The sequence below is a fragment of the Drosophila bipectinata genome, chromosome XL (genome assembly GCF_030179905.1).
Source record: "Drosophila bipectinata strain 14024-0381.07 chromosome XL, DbipHiC1v2, whole genome shotgun sequence".
Taxonomy (NCBI): Eukaryota; Metazoa; Arthropoda; class Insecta; order Diptera; family Drosophilidae; genus Drosophila; species Drosophila bipectinata.
Genome location: NC_091734.1, coordinates 9,366,748 through 9,393,462, shown reverse-complemented (window position 1 = coordinate 9,393,462; position 26,715 = coordinate 9,366,748). Strand labels below are relative to the sequence as shown.

At 39.3% G+C, this 26,715-nt stretch overlaps 2 protein-coding genes across 6 annotated transcripts; one reads left to right on the top strand and one right to left on the bottom strand.

The window, feature by feature from the left end:
• The first annotated feature begins 1,822 nt into the window (after window positions 1-1,822).
• On the top strand, window positions 1,823-15,115 carry AdamTS-B (ADAM metallopeptidase with thrombospondin type 1 motif B). Of its 2 annotated transcripts, XM_017254558.3 has the most exons (12): window positions 1,823-2,521; window positions 8,339-8,792; window positions 8,846-9,131; window positions 9,196-9,758; window positions 9,836-9,934; window positions 10,004-10,117; window positions 12,412-12,558; window positions 12,624-13,189; window positions 13,789-13,916; window positions 13,992-14,390; window positions 14,458-14,635; window positions 14,697-15,115. In XM_017254558.3, the coding sequence occupies exons 2-12, from the start codon at window positions 8,443-8,445 to the stop codon at window positions 14,987-14,989; spliced, it is 3,123 nt and encodes a 1,040-aa protein (XP_017110047.2). In that variant the 5' UTR covers window positions 1,823-2,521; window positions 8,339-8,442; the 3' UTR covers window positions 14,990-15,115. The 2 variants fall into 2 exon arrangements, with proteins under 2 accessions (XP_017110047.2, XP_070133880.1); XM_070277779.1 differs by lacking the exons at window positions 14,458-14,635; window positions 14,697-15,115 and having other exon boundaries at window positions 13,996-14,221.
• Window positions 15,116-15,144: 29 nt separating this feature from the next.
• Window positions 15,145-25,847, bottom strand: LOC108134303 (myogenesis-regulating glycosidase). Of its 4 annotated transcripts, none has more exons than XM_017254561.3 (6): window positions 25,348-25,847; window positions 22,163-22,335; window positions 18,406-18,574; window positions 18,234-18,329; window positions 15,756-17,601; window positions 15,145-15,696 (listed from the first exon to the last, which is right to left on the bottom strand). In XM_017254561.3, the coding sequence occupies exons 1-6, from the start codon at window positions 25,759-25,761 to the stop codon at window positions 15,560-15,562; spliced, it is 2,835 nt and encodes a 944-aa protein (XP_017110050.2). In that variant the 5' UTR covers window positions 25,762-25,847; the 3' UTR covers window positions 15,145-15,559. The 4 variants fall into 4 exon arrangements, with proteins under 4 accessions (XP_017110050.2, XP_043065946.1, XP_043065947.1 ...); XM_043210011.2 differs by lacking the exon at window positions 25,348-25,847 and adding an exon at window positions 23,074-23,238; XM_043210012.2 differs by lacking the exons at window positions 22,163-22,335; window positions 25,348-25,847 and adding an exon at window positions 20,553-20,724.
• Between the last annotated feature and the right edge of the window lie 868 nt (window positions 25,848-26,715).

The window sequence follows — 26,715 nt, the reverse complement described above, 5'->3', positions numbered from 1 at the left end:
CCAAGTGATGCTGGCGTGACACGCCGCCAAGTCCATCTCTAGCGCTCACCGCAGCCAGGTAATCAGATAAAAATATATTATGACGTACCAGACCGACTTTTCATTGTTAATTGAGCGGCAGTGGCTTTCCAGACCCCGAGACCAGACCCTGAATGATTGAGATTGAGACGTGCTTGATATCTGCCGGCATCGCAGCGACTGAAGCGCCGGCAGAGCCGATGCTGCCCGGTTTTTTTTGTATTTTTTTTTTGTTTTCTAGCCGGCAGTCTGGCGTTGGTGGCGTCTGTTGGCCCGTCTCCCTTATCTTGTATCTTCCGACACAACAGCTCCCTCTCACAGATCATTAGCTCCATCTCCCTCTGACACTAGCGCTCTTTTGGCGCCTTATCTGCTTGCTTGTATCTTGTATCTGAATTGTAAGAAGTTGTATCTGTATCTGTGCTGCTATTGCTGTTGTTGCTGTTGCTGCTGCCACGCTCCAGACGTGTCGCCACAATTTGCAGCCAAACGCCGGCGACATCGCTTGGCGCCTAAAATCAAACGGGGGCCGAACGAACAAAATTTTAAAAATAACGTGCAACTACGCCGGACAGACGGACACTCGGCGGACAGCGACGGCGGCTAATAATGTGATTTGCTTCGGTGGAGGATCGACAAAGAGGATGCACTTAAAAAAAACAGATACATCTTAGAGATAAAAAGATACAATCTCTTTTAGAGAGAGAGAGAGAGAGAGAAAGAATATATATTTTACAGATGCTGTTTAGCCAAATAATGTTTTTCGGTGTAGAAGAACATCAGAAAAAAACCAAAGAGGATGAAGAACTGTGGAGAAAGAAGAGCAGCAGACCACTCCTGTTCCTCCGGCAGCTTTAGTATGTGATAATTTTAAACAATTTACTCCCCTTTTGTTTTTATTTTTAGTTTCTTATTATTTTTTTTTTTTAGCTGCAGGGCCGCATTTAACGGAGTGTCCTTGGCGGGATACGCCGGCCTTATAGCCCCTCCTCCACCCAATATTTCCTCTTTTTTTTTGAGCCGTTTCTGGAAGAGCCGAGAGATAAGGCAGCAATTTCTGCTGATCGTCGCCATAAAGAAGATGTGCATGATACGATTATAATTATACAGCAAACACGCATGGCAACAAAAAAAAAAATCGACAGACAGGCTACTACAATACTGCTACAATTTTTTGGTTTTTTATTTTTCAGTAAATAGTACTTTAGAAAGTCTTCTTCAGTACATCTCTAAGCCTCTTATTGGGTAAAAATCAGCGTCTTCAAGGCTCTAATCTTAAAGGTTCGATAACGAACCTGGCCCACACAAGCTTACAATGTTTTGGCCAAATAAACAGTGAGTTTTGATTTGAAGATCACTGCTAATGCTAAAACGCACCTAAAATTTAAAAAGTGTATGGATGTGGTTAGTAAAAAATATGTCCCGGGCTCCACCATGAAGGAATTGTGGATGTGGTGGCAGGTCACCAGAAATCCTCCTCCTTCCTTCCCCACCTCCATCACCCATCCCCAATATATTCAGAGGAAGAATTTAATTAATTTTGTTGTTTTTTTTTTTTTTATTCAAATTATTTATATTATTTAAATGAAGTTATTATAGTTTAATATGAAGTTATTATATTTAGTTATTCATTTAATTAATATAACTAAATAAACGCGCGACTTTCTGCAGCTTTTTGTTGGAAAACTTAAAAAAATGGAATTTCTGTTCGAAGTTGCTCAACACTGGCGCTCGTCAAACCAAGAGCTGCAACATGTTGAAAACGCTGTCGCGTTCAACCGAACTTTCAATTTGAAAAGCAAACTCGCAGCGCGCACAACGCATGCCACCGAATCGGATGAAAAGTCGAAGATATCGCGTTTTTTCGAACAAAATAGACCGTGCGGTGTCTTCGCTTAAAAAACAAACTTATTTTGTTAATGTTAAATAATTGAATAACAAAATAAATACAATGTGTATAGCTGTGAGTGTGTGATTAAATGGAAGATCGGAGTTGAATCGAAAAATCGTAATCTCGTGTCTCGTATTTGGTTTTTTTTTGCGAGTGCCAGTGCCCGGGACAAATCATTTTTTATTTGATTGTTTTTTATGTATTTTTATTTTTTTTGTTGGTTTCGTACTTTATGTATTCGCGCGTCTTGTGAAATCTTCTGGCAGCGGAAACCGAAAGCCGCCGGTGTTCTCCTACCTGGCGTTATAATCACCGCCCCTAAAGCCAAGCTAAATTAAAAAAAAAAACGCACACACAAATAAAATAAAAAATAAGCAACAAAAAAAACCCACAATCAAAAACAACGAAAAACACACCATCGCCGGCTTGACGCCATCTCTTTCTTTGTTTTTATTTTTATTTATTTTTTTTTGCTGCCACCGTCGGCTTTTGTTTGCGGTTTTAAAATATTTGCGGGCTTCATCCGACGATCAGTTTTTCGAAATTGGATTCGAACTCGATTTTGGCATCTTATTCGGAAACTAAACGGAATCAGAATCGGAATCGAACTCGGTATGCTTATGGCTATTTTTGATAAGATTTTTGGTTTGGCAGTTTATCCTAAACTTTTGTAAAACCAAAACTTTCTATTAGAATGTAAAAAAAATTAGAAATATGGCAACATTTTTCTGAAACTTCTCAAGGGTTTCAAAAGATAAACCAAAGAGACCTATTAACATCCTATTGAAGCTTATTAGCTTGGATTTCAATAGGTTTCTTTGCTTTTTTTTTAAATTATAGAAATATCTAAAAATATAGTACATCTAGTTCAGAAATATAGGTTATTTAATAAGAAAATTTATTTAAGAATATACACAAAAAACACACAAAAAGTAAAGATTTTGAGGGACTAGGGCTTAGAAGACTGAATCCTATAAGAAAATATGCATGCATATGTATGTACCTACACTAGCTACAATCTTCTTAAAAAAGCTTCCCAAAATCTACTAAATTTTAAATCAATTTTTATTGTATTTTCATTATTTTAGCTAATTAAGTAAATACCACAATCATATCTAGGAAACAACTAATGACAAATCCTAACAAATAGAAAGAGAAAATTAATAAAAATCGGAAACAACAAGGTCGAACTCGACCAGATCCATTTGTATCTGGTATCTAGTATCTTAATAGTATCTGATATTTTGTATCTGGTATCTTCTATCTGTATCTTATCACGGGCCAGCGATCTATGACTTTTCGGGTTTCGCTATTCCCACTTCCTCTGCTGTTTCTTTGCACACACACTTCCAGCTAATTTCCTGTGTGATCTCAGCATGGCAAAAAAAACAAAAATAAATAAAAAATTTATCTCACTGTCTGGCCAAAAATATACAAAAAATTACTCCCAAAAACGGTAAAAAACAAAAAACAGCAAGTCATGTATGGTCACCCCAAAAAAAAAAAATAAATAGCAACAATGTAATCGTGTTTTCTGGTGACAAATAAACTAAAAATTAAACAATTTTTTTTTTTCAAGTTTTTAGTTGTTTTTTTTTTGGCCCGAACCAGTTGGCCAATTCGATCCATTGACGGTCCATAAAACTGCACCAGCACATCATCCCCAAGAAATGCTGTGCAAAATATAAAAAAAAAATACAAAGCACACAAGCATTACTACTTGGTAATAATAACACAAACAAAAAGACAAAACAACAAAAAAATTAAATAATAAATCGAACGACGTTGCCATAAAAATACATTTTCGGCCCACATGCCAACGAACGCGCCAGCGAAGCCCAAAGATCCGAGATCCGAGACTTGAGATTCAAATAGTATGCCCCGAGATGGGAGAAAAAAAAAAAACACAAGCACACACTGCCTATGGGAAATGGAAGGGGTCTGGGGGCCCAAGGGGCATTAGGGGGTCTTTGGGGGGGCAAACCCAACCCAACCGTAGCCGAAGCGAGCAATATGGAATCGTCGTTTTACGTGAAAAGTTTCATTTCATTCATAAAAAAAACCTCATAAACGAAAAAGGCTGAAAAAAGCAAGAGGAGTTTTGAAATACCCTTTTTTAGGTATTTTATAAGAATTTTCAAAAAGTTTCGAACTATTCTGAAAAGTACTACTTCCTCCTACTTCCAATTTTACATCCTAATCATAAAAACAGTTTTTAGGTTTATGAAAAACCTAATTCCTTAAAAAGCCTATACCTTAATAGATCTTCATCTCCAAAATAGATCTCTATAGAGGGATTTATATTCATATTTAACTGAAACTTTAATATTTTCAATATAAAGCACATTTTGAATGTTTCAAATCTGAAATACATTTTTTAATTATAGTATTGTATTATTAATTATAATACCAAAATATAGAAAATATAGAATCCCTCTTGAAAAACTATGAACAACACTAATTTTGTACAAAAAATAAAATCTTATATAAGTTCTGCTATAAAAATGTTATACCCCTCCCAAGAAAGTGTATAGAAAAACGAAATGTGTGTATGGAGTGGGCCTGTGCGTTTCTCAATGAATCCACAACGACGCATGAATGGCAGAAACACATGAATGGAGAATCCAGCTCCAAGCTTCCAGCTCCAGCTCCACCGGCTCCGCCAATGCCTATGTGGATGTGGATACCGAAGAGCCCCCGTCCAGATCCCCAACGCCTCGATTCTCCAGCTCGGAGATCCATTTTGGTCCGGTCTTTGGCCCAGTCTGGTCTGAAAAGTCTTGGGGTCTGGCAAATCGGTGGGCGTACAAATTGCTTCGCCTTTTCGGAGTACTAGCTGGAGGCACAAAGTGAAATCGGAAATTCGCCAGAGCCAGAGCCAGAGGGTCTTTGGATTTTAGATGTATGTATGGATGTGACCATAGCTATAGCTATAAGGAGAGACGGCTAAGGAGGTGGAGGTGTATATATCCGATCTTGATATGGCCTTTCATTAACATAAATATGCGTCACTTGGCCGAAAGGCGATGATCGATGGATCGCTTGACCAAAATCAGAGGTGACAAATCTTCTGATAAATGTCTGAAAATTGCCTAAAAAAGCTTCATAAAAAATTAATAAACAAAAAAAAAATCAAACGCCAACGTATGACGTAGGTTTACTTTTTTTGATTGAGGTACTTCCCCAATCGAAGGAAATTGAAATTCAATTCAAGTGAAATTTCTGAATGGAATACATGAATGAGATCATTTCAGTTCTTGGAATATCAAATTATACTATAAGGGCCTTGTTATTATTCTAAGAGGTTTTTTATTCTTAAAATTAAAACTTAAAATTAGTCTTGAATGGCAATGCCAAGGTTTCGTTGATTGATGACATCCTCATGGCAGAGCTCTTGCTAGTCCTGGAGCTCCAAGCCAGCCGAGCCCACAATACCCCAACGATCATTGATCATTCACCAAAGAGGGAGGCAATAAGGGGGGAGGGGGGCCCAGCCATGGGTGGACAGCGGAGAGGACGCCTCGACTGGCGTCCCAGTCTTCGGGGCTTTGCAATCAATTGGCTGACATTTAATGGAGGGAGCCGTCGGGCGGCAGTGATTGATTGATTGATAATTAAAAGTGGCGCCTACTGCCGGTCGCCATTCTCTGTCATTTCAGCAGCATAATGAAGGAAAAAAAAATACAAAACGGACAGGCGGACAGACGGACAGACGGACAATGGCACATACATTTTAATATACAATCATGTGGCGCTTGCTAATTTAGATGGGAACTCTTTCAAGTTTCGCCGACTTTAGATTCACAGAATAAGTCTAAATATAATATATCTTTAGAAGAAAGAATAAAAAGAGAGACAAACAGGAATTGCCGGCGAGTGGGAATTTTCGGGGTATATCCAATATTTAAGCGCATATTTTATGGCCATCATTATATGGCCATGATGAGTTCGCATTGAATTCGGAATTAAGAACGGCACCTGTGCCGCAGGCGCCACATCTCCACATCAAGGTCATTGGCGCCAGGCAGATGCTCTGCCCGTTTAAAAGGGGTACATTTGACTTTTATATACCCTAGGGAATATTTTATTAATTGTATATTTTGGGAATATTTGAATATTGTAAGAAACTAGATTGTTCTTTAAAGATCTTTTATATAAAAGGAGTTGTTACTTTAATAGGAGGAGGACTAGGAGAGCAGGATTTTAATATATTCCATAAGTTTCATAAATATATGTATAAAAGTAATTTAAATAATTTTTGTATTATACTATTGTTTTAAGGAAAAGAGATCTTCCATGACATTCGAATATAAATGTTATTAAACAGGGTCTTTATTATGTTTTAATATATTTAAATATATTTTATATTGACTTAAGAGGAGTACTTGTAAAGGTGTTTATTAAAAAATCTTGAATCATTAATTCAAATATTTTTTTAACACAAAGTTATAAGAATGAAAATAATTAATGTTCATTCTCTCTCCAAAGACATCCCTCTCCAAAGACTATTTAAAATATTTATTTAAAACATTATCAAGTCAATAAAAATACTTAAATGAATCCAACAAATTTCTCCTAGATTTAATACCTTATTTATATATTTGTTATTACTTTCTTATTGATTTGATGTATTTTTTACTGACGCAGTCTCAAAAAAAGTGTTAATTTTTTATACAAAATGACGTCAAACTTTTGAGTAGGTCTTTCCCAAAAAAAAAGTGCATCAAAAAGCTTTACAAAATTATTTAAAAAATCTTAAAAGATAGAACTCAATATAAATTAATAAAATCTTTCCAAAACTAAGAGTATACGACTCTACAGATCGTATTTTTTTTGGGGGAAGTCTAGTTTAAATTCTGATAATTTTGATTTAGTTTCTTGCTTTTGTTTCGATTGCAAATCGGCTCTGAAGCTAATGAGCTTTTGTTTAATTTTATTAATGGAATTGCCAACATTTATCATAAATTACAAATCGTGATCGTGATAAGAGCCCCGTTGACTGCGTCAATCTATTGAATAATTAAGTTGTCGTGTTGCTTTGATAATGACTCGGACTTGGCTCGAACTTGGCTCAGACTGAGATGTTGTTCTTGTTGCTTTGAAGCGCCGCTTAAAAAAAAAAAAACAACTAAACACTAAACACTAACAACTAAAAACTAAAGGCAAATAAAATTTGTTTAATTTTATGGCCCGTGTCTTGTCTAAAGATTTTCGATTCGATTTTTATACCCTTGCAGAGGGTATTATAATTTTGGTCAAAAGTGTGCAACGCAGTGAAGGAGACATCTCCGACCCTATAAAGTATATATATTCTTGATCAGGATCACCTCCTGAGTTGATATGAGCATGTCCGTCTGTCCGTCTGTCCGTCTGTCCGTCTGTCTGTCCGTCTGTCTGTTTCTACGCGAACTAGTCTCTCAGTTTTAAAGCTATCGTCTTGAAACTTTGCACACACCCTTCTTTCCTTTGCACGCAGTATATAAGTCGGAACGGCCCGGATCGGCCGACTATATCCTATAGCTGCCATATAACTGATTGATCGGAAATGGTATAACTTTGGTGTTTTTAGAGTTAGAGAGTTCAAATTTGACATGTGAGCAAAACATTTTTTTTTTATTTTTGTATTTTTGGCAAAACATTACGTCATGCCAAATTTCATAAGGATCGGCCGACTATATCCTATAGCTGCCATATAACTGAACGATCGGAAATGACCCAACTTTCGTGTTTTTGAAGATAGAAAGCTGGAACTTAGTACAGATTTAATTCTTGGTCAGTTGATCCAACCTACCAAATTTCATTAGGATCGGCCGACTATATCCCATAGCTGCCATATAACTGAACGATCGGAAATGGTATTTGGTAGAAATATCAACTTTCGTATTTTTGAAGATAGAAGTTTGGGACTTTTTTTAGATTTTGTATTGTAATAAATTGGATTATATATTCCTATTCCCATAAGGATCGGCCAACTATATCCGATGTTTGCGATATATATCCGGTTTTAACTGCAAGGGTATATAAACTTCGGCTCCGCCCGAAGTTAGCTTTCCTTTCTTGTTTTTAGCCATTTTTGGCTACTCTAGTGCCCCCACAACTCGAAAGTGTTGGCCAAAAGCAAATCACCTTTTATTTATTATCCGGCAAAGATATCCATTTCTGTTGATGGCATATACTTAGCATAGTCTGGCTGGTTATGGGTTAAGCCTAGCCGCCCCTCCTCCTCTGGTGGGTAGGTTTTCCTAACCTGGCTAAGATCTGGCGCCAGACAGAAACCGCATAGAGGGTCTCGAGTCTAAAATCAATAAAAATAGCCAAACCGCAAAAGTATTCAGGCCCTTTTGATTGATTTCTAATCAAATATGATTACAAGATGGATATCTAATAGTTTTGGATAAAAATTAATACTAATTTATTGCATCTTTTCAGTTAAATCCTTTGAGTCCTTCACGATCCTCGCGGCGTAGAATGCAATCGCTGCCATGCTGCTGAGAACTCGGCTGGACAACGGCTAGGGCTGCGGATCAGGAGACATGGATTTGAGCAACAGGATGTCACAGGATCACTGCCCCGTCCGACAGGTCCTCCTCCTACCCCTGCTCCTACTCCTGTGGCTGGCCCCGGGATCGGGGGCAACGGGTCCGAGTCCGGGCCCTCTACACGGACTTCATTCCGGAGAACTGATGCCTGGCGAGGGGCAGCTGGTGGTGCCGCGACGCGTACACTCCAATGGCCTCTTCATGACCCACGACCTGGTCTACACCCATGAGCGGGATCATCGTCGTCATCGCCAGCGACGTAGTCTCTCGAATCAGGATCTGGAGCCGGCAGAACTGCACTTGCAACTGCCGCTGGCCAATGAAACGTTGCACCTGGAGCTGGTGTAAGTAAGACCTGAAGCCCTAAGGATTCATCTCAAGATCTTTCTCCTCGTAGACCGCATAACTACTTCCTGGCACCGCATCTAGTTGTGGAGCGACACCGGCGGGATCTTCGCACCAGATCGCCCCTGACGGCCCGTCATCTGAACTGCCACTTCCAGGGCAAGGTCAGAGGTCAGGAGGCCAACACCAACGTGGCCATCTCCACGTGCTCCGGACTGGTGGGTCACATACGGACGGCCAGCAACGAGTACTTCATAGAACCGTCCAAGCACCACGAACCGGATGCCGAAAATGGTCATCCACATGTGGTCTTCCAGAGGGCCTCCGTGAGGCCAAAGGTAACTCAAAATATATACACCTTCTATGACTTTTGAAACTAAGGATTATAATTTAACATTCTAGTCCAGAAAGCGGCACAATCGGAAGAGAGGAGGAGCGGCCGGAGGAGGCTCATCTTCCTCCCCATCGGGGATCAGTAACTGCGGGACGAGGGAGCCCCGCCGACGGATGGAGACCCGCCTGGAATGGCAGGCCCGGGGCAAGGTGAAGATCCAGGGCGGACGGCAGATACGTAGGAATCATCACCACCACCATCGGCCGCATCCTCGCCAGCATCCTCGCCGGCAGCGTCACCACCGGCCGCCGCACACCAAATTCAAGTACGAGACGCAATTCCAGGAGACGCCACCGGCGGAGCAGACGCCCCGACGACGGCGCTCCATCAGCAGTCCCCGGCACGTAGAGACCCTGATCGTGGCTGATGCCACAATGTCGGCCTTCCACAAGGACCTCAACGGCTATCTGCTCACCATCATGAACATGGTGTCGGCCCTCTACAAGGACCCCAGCATCGGCAACTCCATTGAGATCGTGGTGGTCCGAATCATCCAGCTGGACGAAGACGAGTCCCAGCAGCAGCTAAATCTCAGTCAGAATGCTCAGAAGAATCTGGATCGATTCTGCAGGTTCTTTACTTAAAATTTTTTTAATATTTTGTATTTTAAAATATATATTAATTATTTTATTTTGTTTTAAACTCTAGCTGGCAGCACAAATTAAACAAAATCAGTGAAAAGGATCCCCATCATCACGATGTGGCCATTCTAATTACACGTAAAAATATTTGTGCCAACAACTGCATGTGAGTTTTAATAATATTATATATGGTTTTATCTGGAATCTAGATATATATTTTGGTGATTTTTTCCAGGACCCTGGGCTTGGCCAATGTGGGTGGGATGTGCAAGCCCAAGCAATCCTGCAGCGTTAATGAGGATAATGGCATAATGCTTTCCCACACGATCACTCACGAGCTGGGTCATAAGTAAGTCTTTTATTAGGTTTTTTGAAGATTAAAGTTAAATTTTAAGATTTAAAAGATTTTTAAAATTTATTTTTCACTCCATAAATAAGTATAGTTTTAGTCTTAAATATTTCTTATAAATAAAGCTTTCAAACAGTTCTGTTATCCTCGAATATTAAACGTTTTTGAACCATTTTAACCTTAAACTTTACCAAGCCTGAATATTCTGAATACAAATTAATTAACTTAAACATTAATGAATGTTTTAATTTCCCTTTCGATTCATTTAATTTATAAAACAAAAACTATATTTTTTCTGTCAAATTTTAAGGAAATTATTTTCCACATTTAAGTGTCAGTGTTTGGGGCAAGCATGGGTGTCCAGTTAAGCGGTGGCGGTGGCAGACAGGTAGCCGGCAACAATTTGCATTACCACCTGCGGCGCCAGACATTGGCCAACAGTCAGCGGCCAACGCATGCCACATGCCACTTGCCACTACACATGCTGCATCCCCATACCCAGCAGCCCCCTGCCTGCCTGCCTGATAACCGAAACCTGTCAAGATTTATGACCGGCCCAATTCAGTTTAATGAATGAATCAATAGCTACTACTAATACTATATAAGCTATACAATTTGTTGTATAATTTTTTATTCAAACACCTAAGTGGACGCGACGCGACGGATGCTACGACACCTGCGTGTTGTGTCTGCCTTTTTTTTTATTTCTTGAATGCTGCCTTTTTGTTGTGACAATGATCGCCTGCGTTGCACGCCCACTGGCACCCCGTTTCAGTCACAAAATCAGACTCCGATTCGGACTCAGACTGAGTCCAAACCCGCCTCCGGTGTCACCTCTTGATGCCCCGGCTTCCTGCTACGATTCAAACTCAATTAGTCGAGCTCCATTAGAGATGACCAAGTGACAAAGTCACTTTATTTTCAAATAAAAATATTTTAATAAATTTTATAGAGGTATTATTTAAAGATACTTAGATATTTTGTAGCATTATGATCTTATAATTTAAGATTCTCTATCAAAATATTGTTTAAAAACTTGTTTTTTTAAATAATTTTATAAAAATATTTGAAATTTTAAGAAAAATAACTGAACAAGTCACTATTTATATTGAAATTTTCTAACATTTCTGTAAAGAATTAACCTTTTAGTTAGAAATTGAAGTATAAAAAATATATTTATAAAAAATACCCCTTAAAAAATGATCCGAAAACCTCTCAGGTACTTCTGAAAAGTACTTAGTGATTCATAGTGACTTCCGTCAAGTGGAATCATATTGAAATTGAATTGAATTAAATTGAAATTGAATGAAAGCTTACACCCATGTATAGCCAACGTAGTCGATGTTGTCCGGGTCCGGTTTGGCTGGCTTATCGCCTCGGGTCCGGGGAATCCGGGGGGGTCCAGTGGCTGGGGATTGGTTCAGATCGGAACCAAGTTTCCAATTGACTGACTGTGGGTCGTTGTTTATTTTTTTCTCACTTTTTAAGTGTTTTTTTTTAAATTTTTTATTATTTTTTTTTTTGCAAACTCAGCCAAGTGGCCGTCAGCTAGTCTAGCGTGATCGCTACGAAATTGGCTCAGTCAGTCAGTGATGCACTGAGAGAAATTTTGTAAGAAAACCAAATAAATATACATATACTAAAACGTATATATAAAAGGCTAATTTTTGAAGAATTTTTTTTTTAAGAAAATCTGTTTTTAAAAAATAGCGTATTATAATTTTCTTTCTGTGTCCTGGTCCGCCCCCTTTCGACTCCGGTGGGTACTTGTATTAATTGTGTAAGTCGACCGGCCGGAATCTCCAGCCATCTCACCCTGGGCGGGAGCAACAGGTGGTCCGGACAGTGTCACGATTTGATTTTTAATTTTTTAATTTTTCTTTGTTTTTTTTTTGTACGAGTTAATGTCTTTTTAATCGGATATAAACACGCTTGTTTAGGCCAGAAGCCATTTGCTCTGCATTGGTTATTATTTTACGAATTACTATTATAATAATCAGGTTTTTAATTTCTTAGCTTTTTCTTGACAGAAAAATGCAACTTTGTAGTGTCGGTTTCGAACCTCATATCATATGGTTTTCATACGAATTTTTATATAAGATATATGTATATAAGATTCTATTATAAAATAGGTTAAACTACAGATTTTTCAAAAACATCTTTCTAAGAAATGTTTTGTTTTTAAAAACTAGGTATAGATTTTTCAAAACTCTTCAATAAATGATAGATATATTTAATAAATATTCATAATTTTAATCTAATTTTGAAATATTTTTCTTCCAATTTATTTTTAGCTTCGGCATGTTCCACGACACTGCCAAGATTGGCTGCCATCCCCGGGTGGGTCCCATTGTCCACATCATGACCCCCACCTTCGGAGCGGACACCCTGCAGGTTTGCTGGTCGAACTGCAGCCGGAAGTACATCACCCACTTCCTGGAGTCAGTAACTATTGTAACACTAGACCTCTAAAGAAAACCTTTCCATCCTGTGATTACATTTCCAGCCAGGGACTGGGCGAGTGCCTGGATGATCCGCCCACGCCGCTGGATGAGTACAACTATCCGGACGAGCTGCCCGGAGCCAGGTACAATGCCCGGGGCCAGTGCCGGCTCCAGTTCAATCTGACGAACGACAGCGAGGTGGGCTCCTGCTCCGCCCCCCACGAGTTCTGCTCGACGCTGTGGTGTCGCGTCAACGGGGAGTGCGTCACCCACATGCGACCCACCGCCCCGGGCACCGCCTGCGGCCGGAACAAGTGGTGTCAGAACGGCAAGTGCGTCCGCCGGGAGGAGCTGGCCGCCGTCAACGGGGGCTGGGGCAATTGGAGTGAGTGGAGCGACTGCTCTCGAAGCTGTGGCGGCGGCGTCTCCACCCAGCAGCGGGAGTGCGACTCCCCGGTACCTGCCAACGGTGGTGTCTTCTGCATCGGCGAACGGAAACGGTACAAGGTGTGCCGGAAGCGTCCGTGTCCGGAGTACGAGCCCAGTTTCCGGGCTCAGCAGTGCGCCAAATTCGATAATGTTAGCTACCAGGGTGCCACCTATAAGTGGTTGCCCTTCTTCGATAAAAGTAAGTAAACATCTTGGACCTTTTTTTTTATTTTATGATATCCGGTTCTTATCCGGGTTCTGTGATTGGTGGGGAATTGATATTGAAGGGTATTGCTTGATGGAATGGGATGTTTATTTTAAACGATATTGGTGGGGCTTAGAGGGAGAAGTTAATATACTGGATTTTAAAGAGGGTTTCAGTATAAAAATTTTTAAAAATAGGAAATAAAAATTTTAAGAGAGTTATTTAATGCAGATTGTTGGAGAATTGAAATAACAATCTTTTAAGGTATTACGAGCAAGAATCGGATAAGAAATGGAAAAGATATAGACATCGCTTAGAGTCATAAGTAAATATGCTGAAATTTGTAATGGGTTCCTTTATAAAATTTAGAAAAATATAAAACGGGGAATTTATAGACAGATTTGAATGCAGATCGACGCAGAATCGATACACAAATCTTTTAAGATATTCCGATTAAGAATGGGATTATAATTGGATCAGATATAGATATCGCTCTGGGATCTAACCAAGAACTGCTTAGAAAATAGCTATAAGCCTTTGATATATTTTCCAATAAGTGACCCTTATATACATATATATTTTTACCATACCAGATAATCCGTGTCGCCTGTTTTGCACTGACGTGGACGACACCATCATCGCCAACTGGGGCGCCACAGTACTGGATGGAACTCCCTGCACTTTGGGCACCAACAACATGTGCATCGACGGCATCTGCAAGGTAAGGTCCTGGGTGCTGGATCCTGGATCCATATTGTCATGTTCCTGATCCTAAACCGATCTGCCTTTTGTTCAGAAAGTTGGTTGCGATTGGATCGTCGACTCGGAGATGCAGGACGATCGTTGCGGTGTCTGTGGCGGTTCTGGCGATCAGTGCCAGCCGGTGAGGGATGTCTACACGGAGCCCTTTCCGGCCTTCGCCGTCCGGGACGGTGCCTACGTCGAGATAGTCACGATACCGCCCAGGGCCCGGCACATTCTCATCCGGGAGGAGGCCAACTCGCCGCACTTCCTGGCCGTGGGTCGGGTGGGCCAGAATGGTCAGGACTCAGATCGATTCTATCTCAATGGGGATAGTCTTATATCGATGCCCGGGGAGTTTGAGATCGCCGGAGCGGAGAGCCTGTACGACCGGGTCGATGAGAAGGAGACCATCACGATACCTCAGCCCATCCAGCATTCCATAACGTTATATGTAAGATCCTATCTGGCAATATTCTTCCAAAGTATGGGGTATCTTATAGTCCTTGTTTATCCTGCAGGCCATTGTACGTGGCAATGAGAGCAACTCCGGCATCTTTTACGAGTTCACCCTGCCCGCCCTCAATGTCTCCGCCGGCAGGCAGTTCGTGTGGCGCCTCAGCAACTGGACTGCCTGCTCCTCCACCTGCGGAGGCGGAGTCCAGCACCGGGAGCCAGTCTGCCAGGAGAATGGCAAAGGTGAGGACTTCATCCCCTCACATTCTTAAGAATTCTAACCTTGATTATGTATATTTTTCAGTTCTGGGTGATACCCTGCCGTGTTGGACGCACGCCAAGAACAAGAGACCTCTCCGTCAGACCAGGAGCTGCTCGGATCAGCCCTGTCCGGCTCACTGGTGGCCAGGACCCTGGCAATTCTGTCCCGTCACCTGCCGTCCAAGCGCCGGCGCCCTGCCCCAACGCCGTCGATCCGTGGTGTGTCTGGATCAGCACGACGTGGTGGTGGCGGACACGGAATGTAATCTTCTGACCAAACCACCGGAAATGGAACCCTGCGAAGCGACATTACCGGAGTGCCGAACTAAGGACTAGCATAGAACTACCCCACATATATCCATATATTTATTTCATTTAATGGAGCATATTTATTCAGCTTTTAAGAATTTCGAATGTCGATCATCCCAGATGTACTTAAAAATATTAAAAAAAAAAAAGCAAAAAAAAAACGAAAAAGAAATTACATAGAAGATAAGGTTAATTAATTAATCTAGATTTGTAGAACTATGTATTACGATTGCGGGCTTAACGATATTTATATAGATATATATATTTATAGATTTTTATGTTTAGTTTTTAGGATTTACTCAATACAAGTTACAGATACAACACGATGTGTTCTTTGGATATATGTTTTGGAATGAATTGTGTCGAGGAGTCAGGATCCAAATCAAGTATTTTTTAGAGGACTAATGGTCCTTCGAGTCGGCTTTTAAGTAAAGTATTTCTTTAATGACTTTTGCTCCTTCGAGCCAGACTTCCAATAAAATTATTTCATTGAAGTTGATTGGTCCTTCGAGCCGGCTATTGGTCCTTCGAGCTGGATTAGATCACATGGCTTGGCCTAGGAATGATATATGTGCGCTAGTTCTATTTTTGGTTGGTCTAGAACCTCGTATTGTCCGGCATTTTGCGGAAGAAGGCCACCTTATCCTTGGGCACTCGATAGCCGTGCATCCAGCGACTTCCCTTCCGCAGGGAATTGTCAATACCATCCTTCCACACCCCTTGGGGCAAGTACACTAAAATCAACAGGGTCTATTAGCTTAACACTCTTTCTAGCTAAGAAATGCCAACTTACCCTCTCTCGTCTCTCGGCCTGGTTCCAAGATGGGAGCCACTATTAGCTCCTCGCCAACGGAAAACTCATCACTGACTATGAGACAGGCGGGATCGTGGGGATCCATCATCCAGAGGGGACGCACCAGCGGCAGACCCTCGTTCATCGAAGGATGGAGGTACTTCATCAGCAAATCAATCACCACGGTCTCCCGGGTCTCCTTCAGTTCCTGGGCCACCCGGGTGACCAGATCGCTGCGGTACTCGGAGGGCAGGTGGCCAAACTGCATGGCGGGTAGGAAGGTGGCCAGCTGGAGCCAGCGGATGAAGAGCTCCTGGTCGGGCAATGGCGGCTGGCCCAGGGAGTAGAAGGACACCATTTTGGAGATGGGTCGCTGCAGCAAATAGTCGCCACCTATCACTCCCGGCAGGACGAAGGGATACCCAATGACACCGTAGTTCAAAACGGCGGCTAATGTCTCCTTCAAGCCCTCCCAGGTGGCGTTCACGGGCGGAGTACTGAGGAAAGTGGGTGGCTTGGGCACCACACTGGCCGTGGACACAGCTATCAGCCCGGCGCCCTCCAGGCTGGCGGTGAAGAGTCGGGCGTAGGTGTCCGGATTGTCCAGAGTCTCCCGGCACTGGTAGTAGTGGGGTAGATTATAGCCCGTTCCCAGATCCAGGTAGAATCGCTCCACTCCGTACTCGGCGCGGAGGGCTTGCAGCTTCTCCAGCAACCACGGCACCGAGTCATTGTTGGTGATGTCCAGGACACCGGCACTGGAGCTGCTCTTGTACCGGGTGAGGGCCGGAATACTGCGCTCCGAGTGGCGTTCGTAGATGAGGAGCTTGCGACGCACGGCGTCCTTGAAGTTGGCGCTGTCGGTGCTGATGAACGGCTGAATGGTGAGGACCACCTTGAAGCCGCGCCTGTGCAGGACGGCAATGGTATCCTTGAGCGTGGGAAACCGCGACTTGTCCACCGTAAAGTCTCCGATATTCTCCTGCCAGAACTCGTTGATCACGATGTGGCCCAGACCCATGGCAATGGCGCTCTCCGAGTAATCACAAATCGCCGTCTCGTTCAGGGAGTCCGGCGACGAGTCGTGGGGTATCCTCCAAACGGGCTCGTTCAGCAGGGACTTTAACACCATCATGTCGGGCTCCCCCAGGCCATCCCAGAGACTCTGCTGGGTCATCAGCATGTGCAGACTACGCATGTCCTCCGTGGTGCAGATCCGGTAATCCAACTGGGGCAGCGGAGTCAGTCGGTTCACGAAGGTGAACTCATCGTTGGCCGCCCGCAGGCAGAAGCGGTTCTCCGTTCGGTTGACTCCCAACTGGAGGGGCGTCTTCTCGCTCACCTGCATCGCCACCCCGATCGAGTTGATGAAGTACCTCTTCACCCCGTTGCCGAACTGATGCACCTGCGAGTCTCCGGAGGCGTACGGCGCAAAATCAAAGTTGGCATAGCTCAGTGACCACTCCTGGCCCTTGGTGACCCCGCCGCCGAACCACAGGCCATTGTCCCGCTTCAGCTCGTAGCAGTCGGTGGGCAGAAGGCCCGGCGTGAGTGCCTGCCACTGCAGGGTATAGCACCGGAAGACGCCCTTGTCCTCGAAGTTCATGTGCAGCCGGGCGATGCCGTTCCACTCGATGCAGACGCTGCCGTCGCTCCGCCGCTGCTCCTCCAGGCAGTGGAATGGCGCCGTGTCGTAGCCCAGGGTCACGCCCAGCTGCCCGGAGATCACCTCCTTGTCCTCGTGGCTCAGGATACGCAGGATGCGGTCCTTCGAGTTGAATTTGATCTTCTGGAAGTAGCTCTTCGTCAGGAGCTGCTGATGGTAGGCCACATAGGCGTAACCGATCTATTTAAATTATAAACAAAATTATTATAAATTTTATTTAATAAATAGTATTGTATCTTAAAAAAAAACATCAAAATAAAAAGAAAAAATATCGAGTTCTTGAGAAAACTTGTAAGAATCTTTTTCAAATAAAATCTTTTAAGCCTTTCTGGAAAATAACTGAAACTAAAAAAGGCGTACGTCTTTAAAGGTTTAAAAAACACCTATATATTTTAATAAATAAAAGATTTAACTTTTCTAAAAATTTAAAACTAGATATAATATATACGGAAATCGAAAAGTTTCGTGACTGGTTTCTATAACAACTATTATTGAAACGTTAAGGTTTTGTGACAAATTCTCTTAAAATGTATCTTATAATAATTCTATCAATAACTATTCGCTATTCTTTCTATAGAGGTATTATCTTTAAAAAAAGCCTTTATAATACCTTGCCCTTTTGATCTCTCCAATCTCTTAGAATCTTTACCAATAATAAATTTAATTCTCAACCATAGCCCTTAATCTCTGCCTAAAAAAATTAAGACCTTTATCAATGCCTTAAAAATTCTGTCATTTAGTTTGACAAACTTAAATCTGTTCTATTTTTATCTTAAAATATTTTCAAGTCTTGAATAAAAGTCATAGCTTACCAGAAAAATGATAATGAAGAACATGATGATCACAAATATTTTAATTTTGTAGTCCTTGGTTTCTCGTTTCTTTTTGCGAATCAACTGCGGAAAGGCCTGGAAGGGAGGATATTATATTAGGATATATACATAAGATAGGAAATAAGCCTTGAAAGGATTAATTAAGACTCACCTGCATCTTCTCACGGAGCAAACTGGCCAGGGAGTTGACACTGGTAATGGAGGCCTGGTTGGAGGCCACACTGTGGCTATCAAAGTCGCTGGCGAGCATTTCCTTGCTGTTCAGCCGGAGGGCGGGGAGGGGGGCGATAGAGGCACGCCTTCTGCTCCGGAAACGATCACTAAAAAAAAAGAAATTTTAAAAATTAATTTCCATTTTAAATTTTTTTAAAGCTTATTACCTGAATTTCTGATTTTGAATTTAATGTTTTAATGCAAAAAATTAACTCCCTTTTTATTCAAAAAATATTTTTATAAAAAATAAGGAAATGATAAATAAAAAAACAAAAAAAAAACGAAAAAAAAGTAAGACAAGACTATCCTGACATCAATGGAACCTCTTTACAGCCGACCTTTATATAATTCTTCCATGGGAACAAGGTAAAAAGTTGAGAACAAATAATTAATAATTTCCATAAAAAAATAAAAAAACGAAAAAAAATAAGACAAGACTATCCTGACATCAATGGAACCTCTTTACAGCCTAACTTTATATTATTCTTCCATGGGAAAAAGGTAAAAAGTTGAGAACAAATAATTAATAATTTCCATAAAAAAATAAAAAAACGAAAAAAAAAATAAGACAAGACTATCCTGACATCAATGGAACCTCTTTACAGCCTAACTTTATATTATTCTTCCATGGGAAAAAGGTAAAAAGTTGAGAACAAATAATTAATAATTTCCATAAAAAAATAAAAAAACGAAAAAAAAAATAAGACAAGACTATCCTGACATCAATGGAACCTCTTTACAGCCTAACTTTATATTATTCTGCCATGGGAAAACGATAAAAAGTTGAGAACAAATAATTAATAATTTCCATAAAAAAATAAACAAACGAAAAAAAATAAGACAAGACTATCCTGACATCAATGGAACCTCTTTACAGCCTAACTTTATTTAATTCTTCCATGGGAAAACGATAAAAAGTGGAGAACAAATAATTAATAATTTCCATAAAAAAATAAACAAACGAAAAAAAATAAGACAAGACTATCCTGACATCAATGGAACCTCTTTACAGCCTAACTTTATTTAATTCTTCCATGGGAAAACGATAAAAAGTGGTGAACAAATAATTAATAATTTCCATAAAAAAATAAAAAAACGAAAAAAAATAAGAAGACTATCCTGACATCAATGGAACCTCTCTACAGCCTAACTTTATATCATTCTTCCATGGGAAAAAGGTAAAAAGTTGAGAACAAATAATTAATAATTTCCATAAAAAAAATAAGAAAATGAGAAAAAACGACAAATAGAAAGCGAGTACATCAAAACCCATATATTTGTTTTGAAAATTAAAAAATTAACACACATTAATATATTGTAGAAGAAAATTAAATATTAAAAAGGAAAAAAATATAATAAAATTCGAAAAGAAAAAACCGGCCAGGTCGAATGCCGAACGACGAATGACTAAAATCTGATGATTTTTCTGCCAAGGATAGTTTTTAAAAAAGGGCCAAGCCTACTTGACTTTAGGATTTCGGCATTCCTTTAAGAAAAGCATACTATTTAAGGTAGGGTTGCCAACCTTTGTACATTTTAGCTTGAATTTTAAGTTAGCTTTATTTTTCTAGAGTTTTTCTAGCATGATATAATTTTAGAAATTTTCTTTCCTGCAAGGATATTAAAATAACACAGCTCTTCTCAGCGCTTCTCATAAAGTTTAATTAATAAACTTATACTTTGAATAAAATTATAATTAGTCAAAATGTGTTCTTTTTTAATTTTTAACAGTGCTTAAGTAATGTCAAGATGTTGAAAGGCGTTTGTCTTTCTTTAGCGGAAAACAGATAGAGCCCATAATCATTTACGGGCCTGATAAGTAAGGCCTGTCATATATAATTCTCTCCCAGTCGGCCCAAGTTCAAAAGAACACGAACCGCAGAAAATAAATATCTAGAACACATTGAGACGAAAATATTTGTCTGACGAATATTTTAAACTGGGTTACCACTAAAGAAATTCATGAAAAACACTTTTCGAAACACATCGTATAGGTGTATGTACGAATTTCACGCAAAAAATCGGTCTAGCCAGCTGATAAACATAATTATAAAGCGAATTCTATATATAAGTACATATATTTACAGATCAGAAGACGACGGGCGATGATAAGCTTGTTGTAGCTCTCAAAAATCGTAAACATACACACGGCAAATAATAAAAATTTCAGTTTTATATTTCAGCGAAATAGTGGGAAATCGAATTAAGATTATTTTTTGGGGGAACACGCCCGCCCACTGGATGTTATCACGCCTAATCACAACCATCAACTGAGTTGAGGTTCGTTTATGTCGTTGGGTTTACTGTATAGAAATCATAACACTCGCTCAATTACAGATACAGATACAGGTACAGTTCAAGATACAGCTACAGTTCGAGATACAGCTACAGTATCTGTGTAAACCTCCAAGATCTGTAGAGTCTCTGAGGCTTCCTCTGAATTAACTTATCATTCCCCAGATTGGAGACTCGCGTAATTTGCTTAAGCAGTTAAATTGTTCAGATCGCGTGTATATGTCGACTATAGCAGTGTGGCACTGTACTTGGAGAAAATTAGACATTAAGATATAGAGTTACAAGAATATACGAGTTGTAATAGAACGACTCCATAAGACTTTAAAAGGAATAACAAAGTCAAGAAGTATTTTTGTTAATTTTGTATTATAATTAAATAGTTAATTAGTTCGTAAAGATTTATTAAAGTAAAAATTACAAAAAAAAACCTATAGATTTCCAAAAACTCAATTACCTTTAATATATTTTAAAATAAAAACCTCTATGTATTACAAAAACATGCAGTTGTCATGCAATTTAGAATTTACAATGCCAGCGAACTGATAACCAAACCCTTGGCAATAATTGTTTATTATAACTTTTAATCACATGTTTGTAACTGCTTTCAACTGCCTACGAAAGCGTGAAATAATTTTAATTATAAAGAAAAAAGGTAATTTAAAGCTTGGGTAATAAATTCTTTCTTGAACTTGTAAACTACAAATATTTGAATAATAGAGAATGTAAAATAATAGTCGGTCTGGAAAGTGTGTTGCGGGATTTATAATATAAAGAATATATGTATAAGTATATATATATTAAAAATATACCTATGATAAATAGCGATTTTATGAAATTAATGAAAAGTACAAGTTTTTGGTTAAAATAGGGCATTACTTTGAGAGATAGTTGTTTCAACTAAACCTGGTTAAGATTTAAAAGCTGAATGGAGAGAAAGTAAAGGCAATTATTATACTCCAATGGATAAATTCTAATTATATATTTCATTTAATAAAATTCCAATAATTCTTCAAGTGTAAAACATGATTGGAATTCGTCGCTCGGGGCGGGAAATGAAAATCGAATAAAAATCGCAATTAAATTGGCATCCCATTTGCCCGTAACTGTAACTGACACTTGGTGGGCGGTTGAAATGAGACTTTTTTCGCCTTTTTGTTTAATTTATTTATTAATAAAAACAACTAGAAATGGCACGTTCCATAAATTTGTAATGCCGCCACAATTGAATTACTGTCGCTCGGCGACAGAAAGGCACCGACTTTCAATTGATTAATCTAATTACTCGATTAACGAAATGAATGGGGTTATGTGTGAGTGAGTGCGTGAAATAAAATCTGAATCATCTGGTTAATTGATAGAACACTCTTCATAATAGGATATATGCCGTCAATACTACTCACCGGTGAACGGGTCTCCGGGTGCCAAACTCATCATCTCCATCGCTGTCATCGTTGGCACTGGCACTGGTATTATTCGCGAAATTGATGGTCGTCGTGCTGACGCCCTTATCCGGCGTGGTGGCGGATGTTGTGGGCGCCGGACTGCCCAGGCTGGAGGCTCCATCATCGTTTATCTGAAAATCGTTACCACGAATTACACATATTTAGTACTATTTACCAAAAAACACTCTATAATATTCAAACTCTTAACAATTGATAAAGCAAACCCTAAACAATTGTAACCAAGTACTCTCACAATTGAAGTAGCCCTAGGAAGGGGGCTGGATGGCCGGGGAGTGGGTGGGGGGTCTCTTTTGGCACCTGCCTGAACTTGGGAAGGTGAGTGCAATTAGCACAAAAGTCTCAAACAAAAAACCCAACAAGGTCCCGGAATATCAAGGCGAGATGCGATATTTTAAACCGCAAACCGAAGCTAAGGTTCTAGACTTCTGGTTTGATATTTAAATTATTTTTAGTAATAAGAAAATAGGATTTAATAAAAAAGAAACTTGCTTATGATAAAACAAATCAGTAAATTATATTTATTTTTGGATTTTTTTTACAGGTCTATTACATTTTGTAGAGAATTCTTTAAATTCTCGACATTCTTTAGAACCACTTTTTTTAAATATGAATTTGTAAAGTAATTTATTTAACAAACTTTATCTCTTAAAACCCACTATAATGCTAGGAATTTTTCACATAATTTTCTACTTTTTGTATAAATTTATGGTATGTACATATTTATCTATTATTCTTTAAACAATTATGTTTCTGTCAACTTTTATATTTAAAACTGCTCTTCTTTTATGTTTTGTTTGCCTGAGATTATATTCCATATTAAAAATATCCATTTCACACTTAGTACCTGCCTTCTCCTTAACCAAATCCTCTATAATAATGGTACTCTTGTCTTGATCCTTTTCCATATCCAGCAACCTATCCGGAGGCTGATCCTCGCTGGCCACACTCGAAAGAATAAACCGACTATTGGGAGAACTCATTTTTGAAACTCGAATTTGTTTTTTTTTTTCAAACTTTTCACCAACAAACGAACAAAATACAAATTATATATATTGTATATTATTATATAGAGAGACGATCTGATCCGAACTGTTAACCGCACTGATAATGGTCGTATTGCTATTGTTTCCGAAGCGTCGATTTCGCTGCCATTTATGCGTTTTAATCGCTAGACTCGCTGTCGCTGCTTCAGTCGCTGCCTCTGCCTCCGCTGCTGCTTCAGTCGACGTCAACGTTGACGGTAAACAGTGCCGAGTGCGAATATTCACACCCACACTTGGCAAAAAAACACACTATATCTATACCTTTGAAAACCCATGCCTTGGAAATGGGCTTTTTGATTTCATAAAAATTACCCGAGAGTCGTAAATTCATTACCAAGCCGGCAGCCAGCCCGATTCTGATTCAGAATCAGATATAGCCTTAAATCGTGACTTCTGGCCATAAATAACTGTCTTGCGGTGTAGAAATTTCTCAATTTCACATTTTATAACCGGTTAGTGGGAAGTCAATGGAATAGGCGGGTTTTTGTTCTAGTTTGTACCCGTTTCGGTTTAGTTGTTACCGGGTTTGGTTAATTTTAGTTTAATTAAAATTTTTGGTGATTTTAAAATTTAAATTAAACAATTATTTGTTTAACTATTTAAAAAAAATAATATGATGTTTTCCTTATATTAACATACAAAAAATTAGAACAACTCTAAAAGTTTGCAGTTAAGATAAAGATTTGAAAAAAACCTTAAAAAAAAACACAAAATATTTCTTTTTAAATAAAAACATTAACTAAAGAAACAGTTGCAACTTTAAAGAAGTTCAATACAAAATGTCCAAAAAAAACAAGTAAAACTCATTTAAAAAAGCCCCAAAAATACATACATATAACGTAAGTATATTTCATAAAAACTGTTTATTATTTAATACTTATTTTTTATTAATATCCCACTCAATATAATTTAAATAAAAACCATGTTTATCTTCTTCTGGCTTTTTCAATCAACAATCCCTGTGCTTGCACAAAAAATGAAGCATACTTTCGGGCTGGCAGGCAAACAAACGAGAAAATGACAAAGCCAACAGTGCGTATGTGTGCTGCCTGGTTGCGGCAGAAAATTACACATACGCAGTGGTGGTCGCATCACCACGATACACGGCCACCGACACTCCCCCGCCCGGCTTCTCATTTGCAGCTCTATAATTAGCGCAAGTCATACCTGCTCTCTGGCTTGACATTAATAATGAGTTCTGGGATAAAAAAAAAATCAAGCAAAAAGGTAAATAAAAAAAATTAATTGACAAAGTCTCCCACGGCATTGTGGGGGGAAATGAAAAATGTTGATTTTAATGCAAATATTTGTGGGTGGCTTCGAAAATCAATCGAACGCTCAATTTGACGAGTCAAGCCCAATAAACTGGTTTGCATTTCGATTTCCCATCAAATAAATTTGTTACCAAAGTTAAAAGCCTGTCGGCATTAAATCGTTATGATAATTTTTAAGAGCCACCTTTTAAAATCTAGGGCTTTTTTTTACTTCGGTTTTGAAGCCATAATTTACTCTAATACGTATTATAATTTTATTTAAAAAAACAGTTAAAGATATATATGTTTATATTCCTTTTGGGTATCAGAGAATCATGTGATTATTAACTGGTTTTCGGGTTTTGTGTCACATGCGGCTTGTTTACCGACTTACTATAATTAAATCTCAATTAACGGCTGGATATTATTTTTTTTTTGGGGAATTTTTTTTCTGTAACCCTAATTTATTTATACGAATTCATTAAAAAACTGACTTTCTTAATTTTTCACAATATTAATTGGTTAAAAGGTTTCAAACCAAAAGTTTTTGTTTTAAAAAAAGCGAAATAAATAAAACAAGACAGTTTGAGTTCAAATTTAAGATGAAAAAGTGTTTCAGAATTGTAGAAAGTCATAATAATTATAAAATACTATATTTTACATTTTAGGAAACTATTTAAAAACCATAAAAACAAGAAAAGATTCAAGATTCTTTTACAAAAAACCTCAAAAATAAGAAACCTCTTCTACCCATTACTTGGTATTTTTTTCTTAAATTATTTAGTATATTTTTTTTAAATTAAAAAAAAAATACCATAAAACTCACCGTTTCCTCATCCAGAGCATCCTGTGGCTGCATTTGATGTCGCAGACGCAGTGCCTCCAGATCCAGGGCATTAATTCCCGACGGCAGGGATATGGAGTTGCGCCGAAGTCCGGGAGCAAACTTTTCCGGGGAGGGGGGCTCTGCAGGAGATGCCTTCGATGGTGTATCCTTTTCGTCCACAACCTTCAGCAGCGGCAGCTCCACATTTCTGCGCTCGCTGAGCGACTGCTTCCGGCTCATAGATCTATCGAGGAGCTGACGCTTCTCCCGCTGCTCCTGCTCCTGCTCGGAGTCCAGTTCCAGTTCCTCCTCATCGGTGTCGGCATCTGCATAGGTTAGTTCCGGATGTTGGCCATTCAGCGCCTGCGCGGCGCCACCCCCGGATGGGGAATTCCAATTCCCGGATTGGGACATTTTCCAACCAAAAATGCGTGAATCGTTTTATTTTTTTTTTGTGCGAAAATGACGCGAACTTGACGCGATCGCGTTCCACTGGCGAATGATGTGGGAAAGGGCTGAGAGCCGGGCCAGAAACCGCCAACAGAGCGAGAACGGAAACAAAGCGAGAGCGAGCCAACCGGCAGGAGAGTGGCCGAGGAGCAGAAGAGCTCTCGAGCGGCGAGAGATTGGCGCGCGAAAGGAGGGGGAGGACTGGGCGGCTGGAGCTTCGATTGCCATCATCGGTGTTTGCTTTTAATCAGCGCTTATCATCGACCTGGCCATAATCGCACACTGACAGAAATAGTTTAAACATTCACATATTTGGTACATCACGTGTATATAGCATTTGAAATCCATGATAAGTAATTCCAAAAATAGAAATGCTAAAATAAAATACAAAAACAAGGCACTTTCTCTTAATTGTAATATGGCTAAGTATTTGCCGCCAAAAATTATTAATAATAGCAGCTATTGGTATGGGTTTTAAGGTTTGAAATTAAGGAATTAGGATTTTTAAATCTTTTAAATATATTTTAAAAATATTATGCCATGTAAACATAATTCCAAAAGCATAGGTATAATATTTATGTTTTGGAACTAATTAAGAATTCCCTTATTGACCTATTTTTTTCATTTTTAAGATTTTAAAATAAAAAGTTTTCACATTTTTGTAAAGAAAATATTAAGAAATTCATGTTTTATTGCTCAACTATGTATATTTTAAAGATCTGAAAAACAAACAATTAAAGTGTATAATTAACTTTATAAAATAACTACAAAAAAATTCAAAAAACTATTTGAAAATGGCAACCAATCTTTATATATATATGTATATATATTCCCCAGTCACGTGTCCTTTTTACACATTTTTTATTTCAGTGTACTGATTACGCCCATCATGGTCGGTAATCCGTTTCCCTCTTCCAG

Bases quoted from the DNA above. Each gene is read 5' to 3' on its own strand.
- AdamTS-B (XM_017254558.3), top strand. From the start codon at position 8,443: ATGGATTTGAGCAACAGGATGTCACAGGATCACTGCCCCGTCCGACAG. The intron at 14,391-14,457 runs GTAAGATCCTAT...TTTATCCTGCAG, and splicing joins AGCATTCCATAACGTTATAT to GCCATTGTACGTGGCAATGA. The intron at 14,636-14,696 runs GTGAGGACTTCA...TATATTTTTCAG, and splicing joins CTGCCAGGAGAATGGCAAAG to TTCTGGGTGATACCCTGCCG.
- LOC108134303 (XM_017254561.3), bottom strand. From the start codon at position 25,761: ATGTCCCAATCCGGGAATTGGAATTCCCCATCCGGGGGTGGCGCCGCG. The intron at 18,575-22,162 runs GTGAGTAGTATT...CTTTTTTTTTAG, and splicing joins ACCCGGAGACCCGTTCACCG to TGATCGTTTCCGGAGCAGAA. The intron at 15,697-15,755 runs GTAAGTTGGCAT...TGTTGATTTTAG, and splicing joins AGGCCGAGAGACGAGAGAGG to TGTACTTGCCCCAAGGGGTG.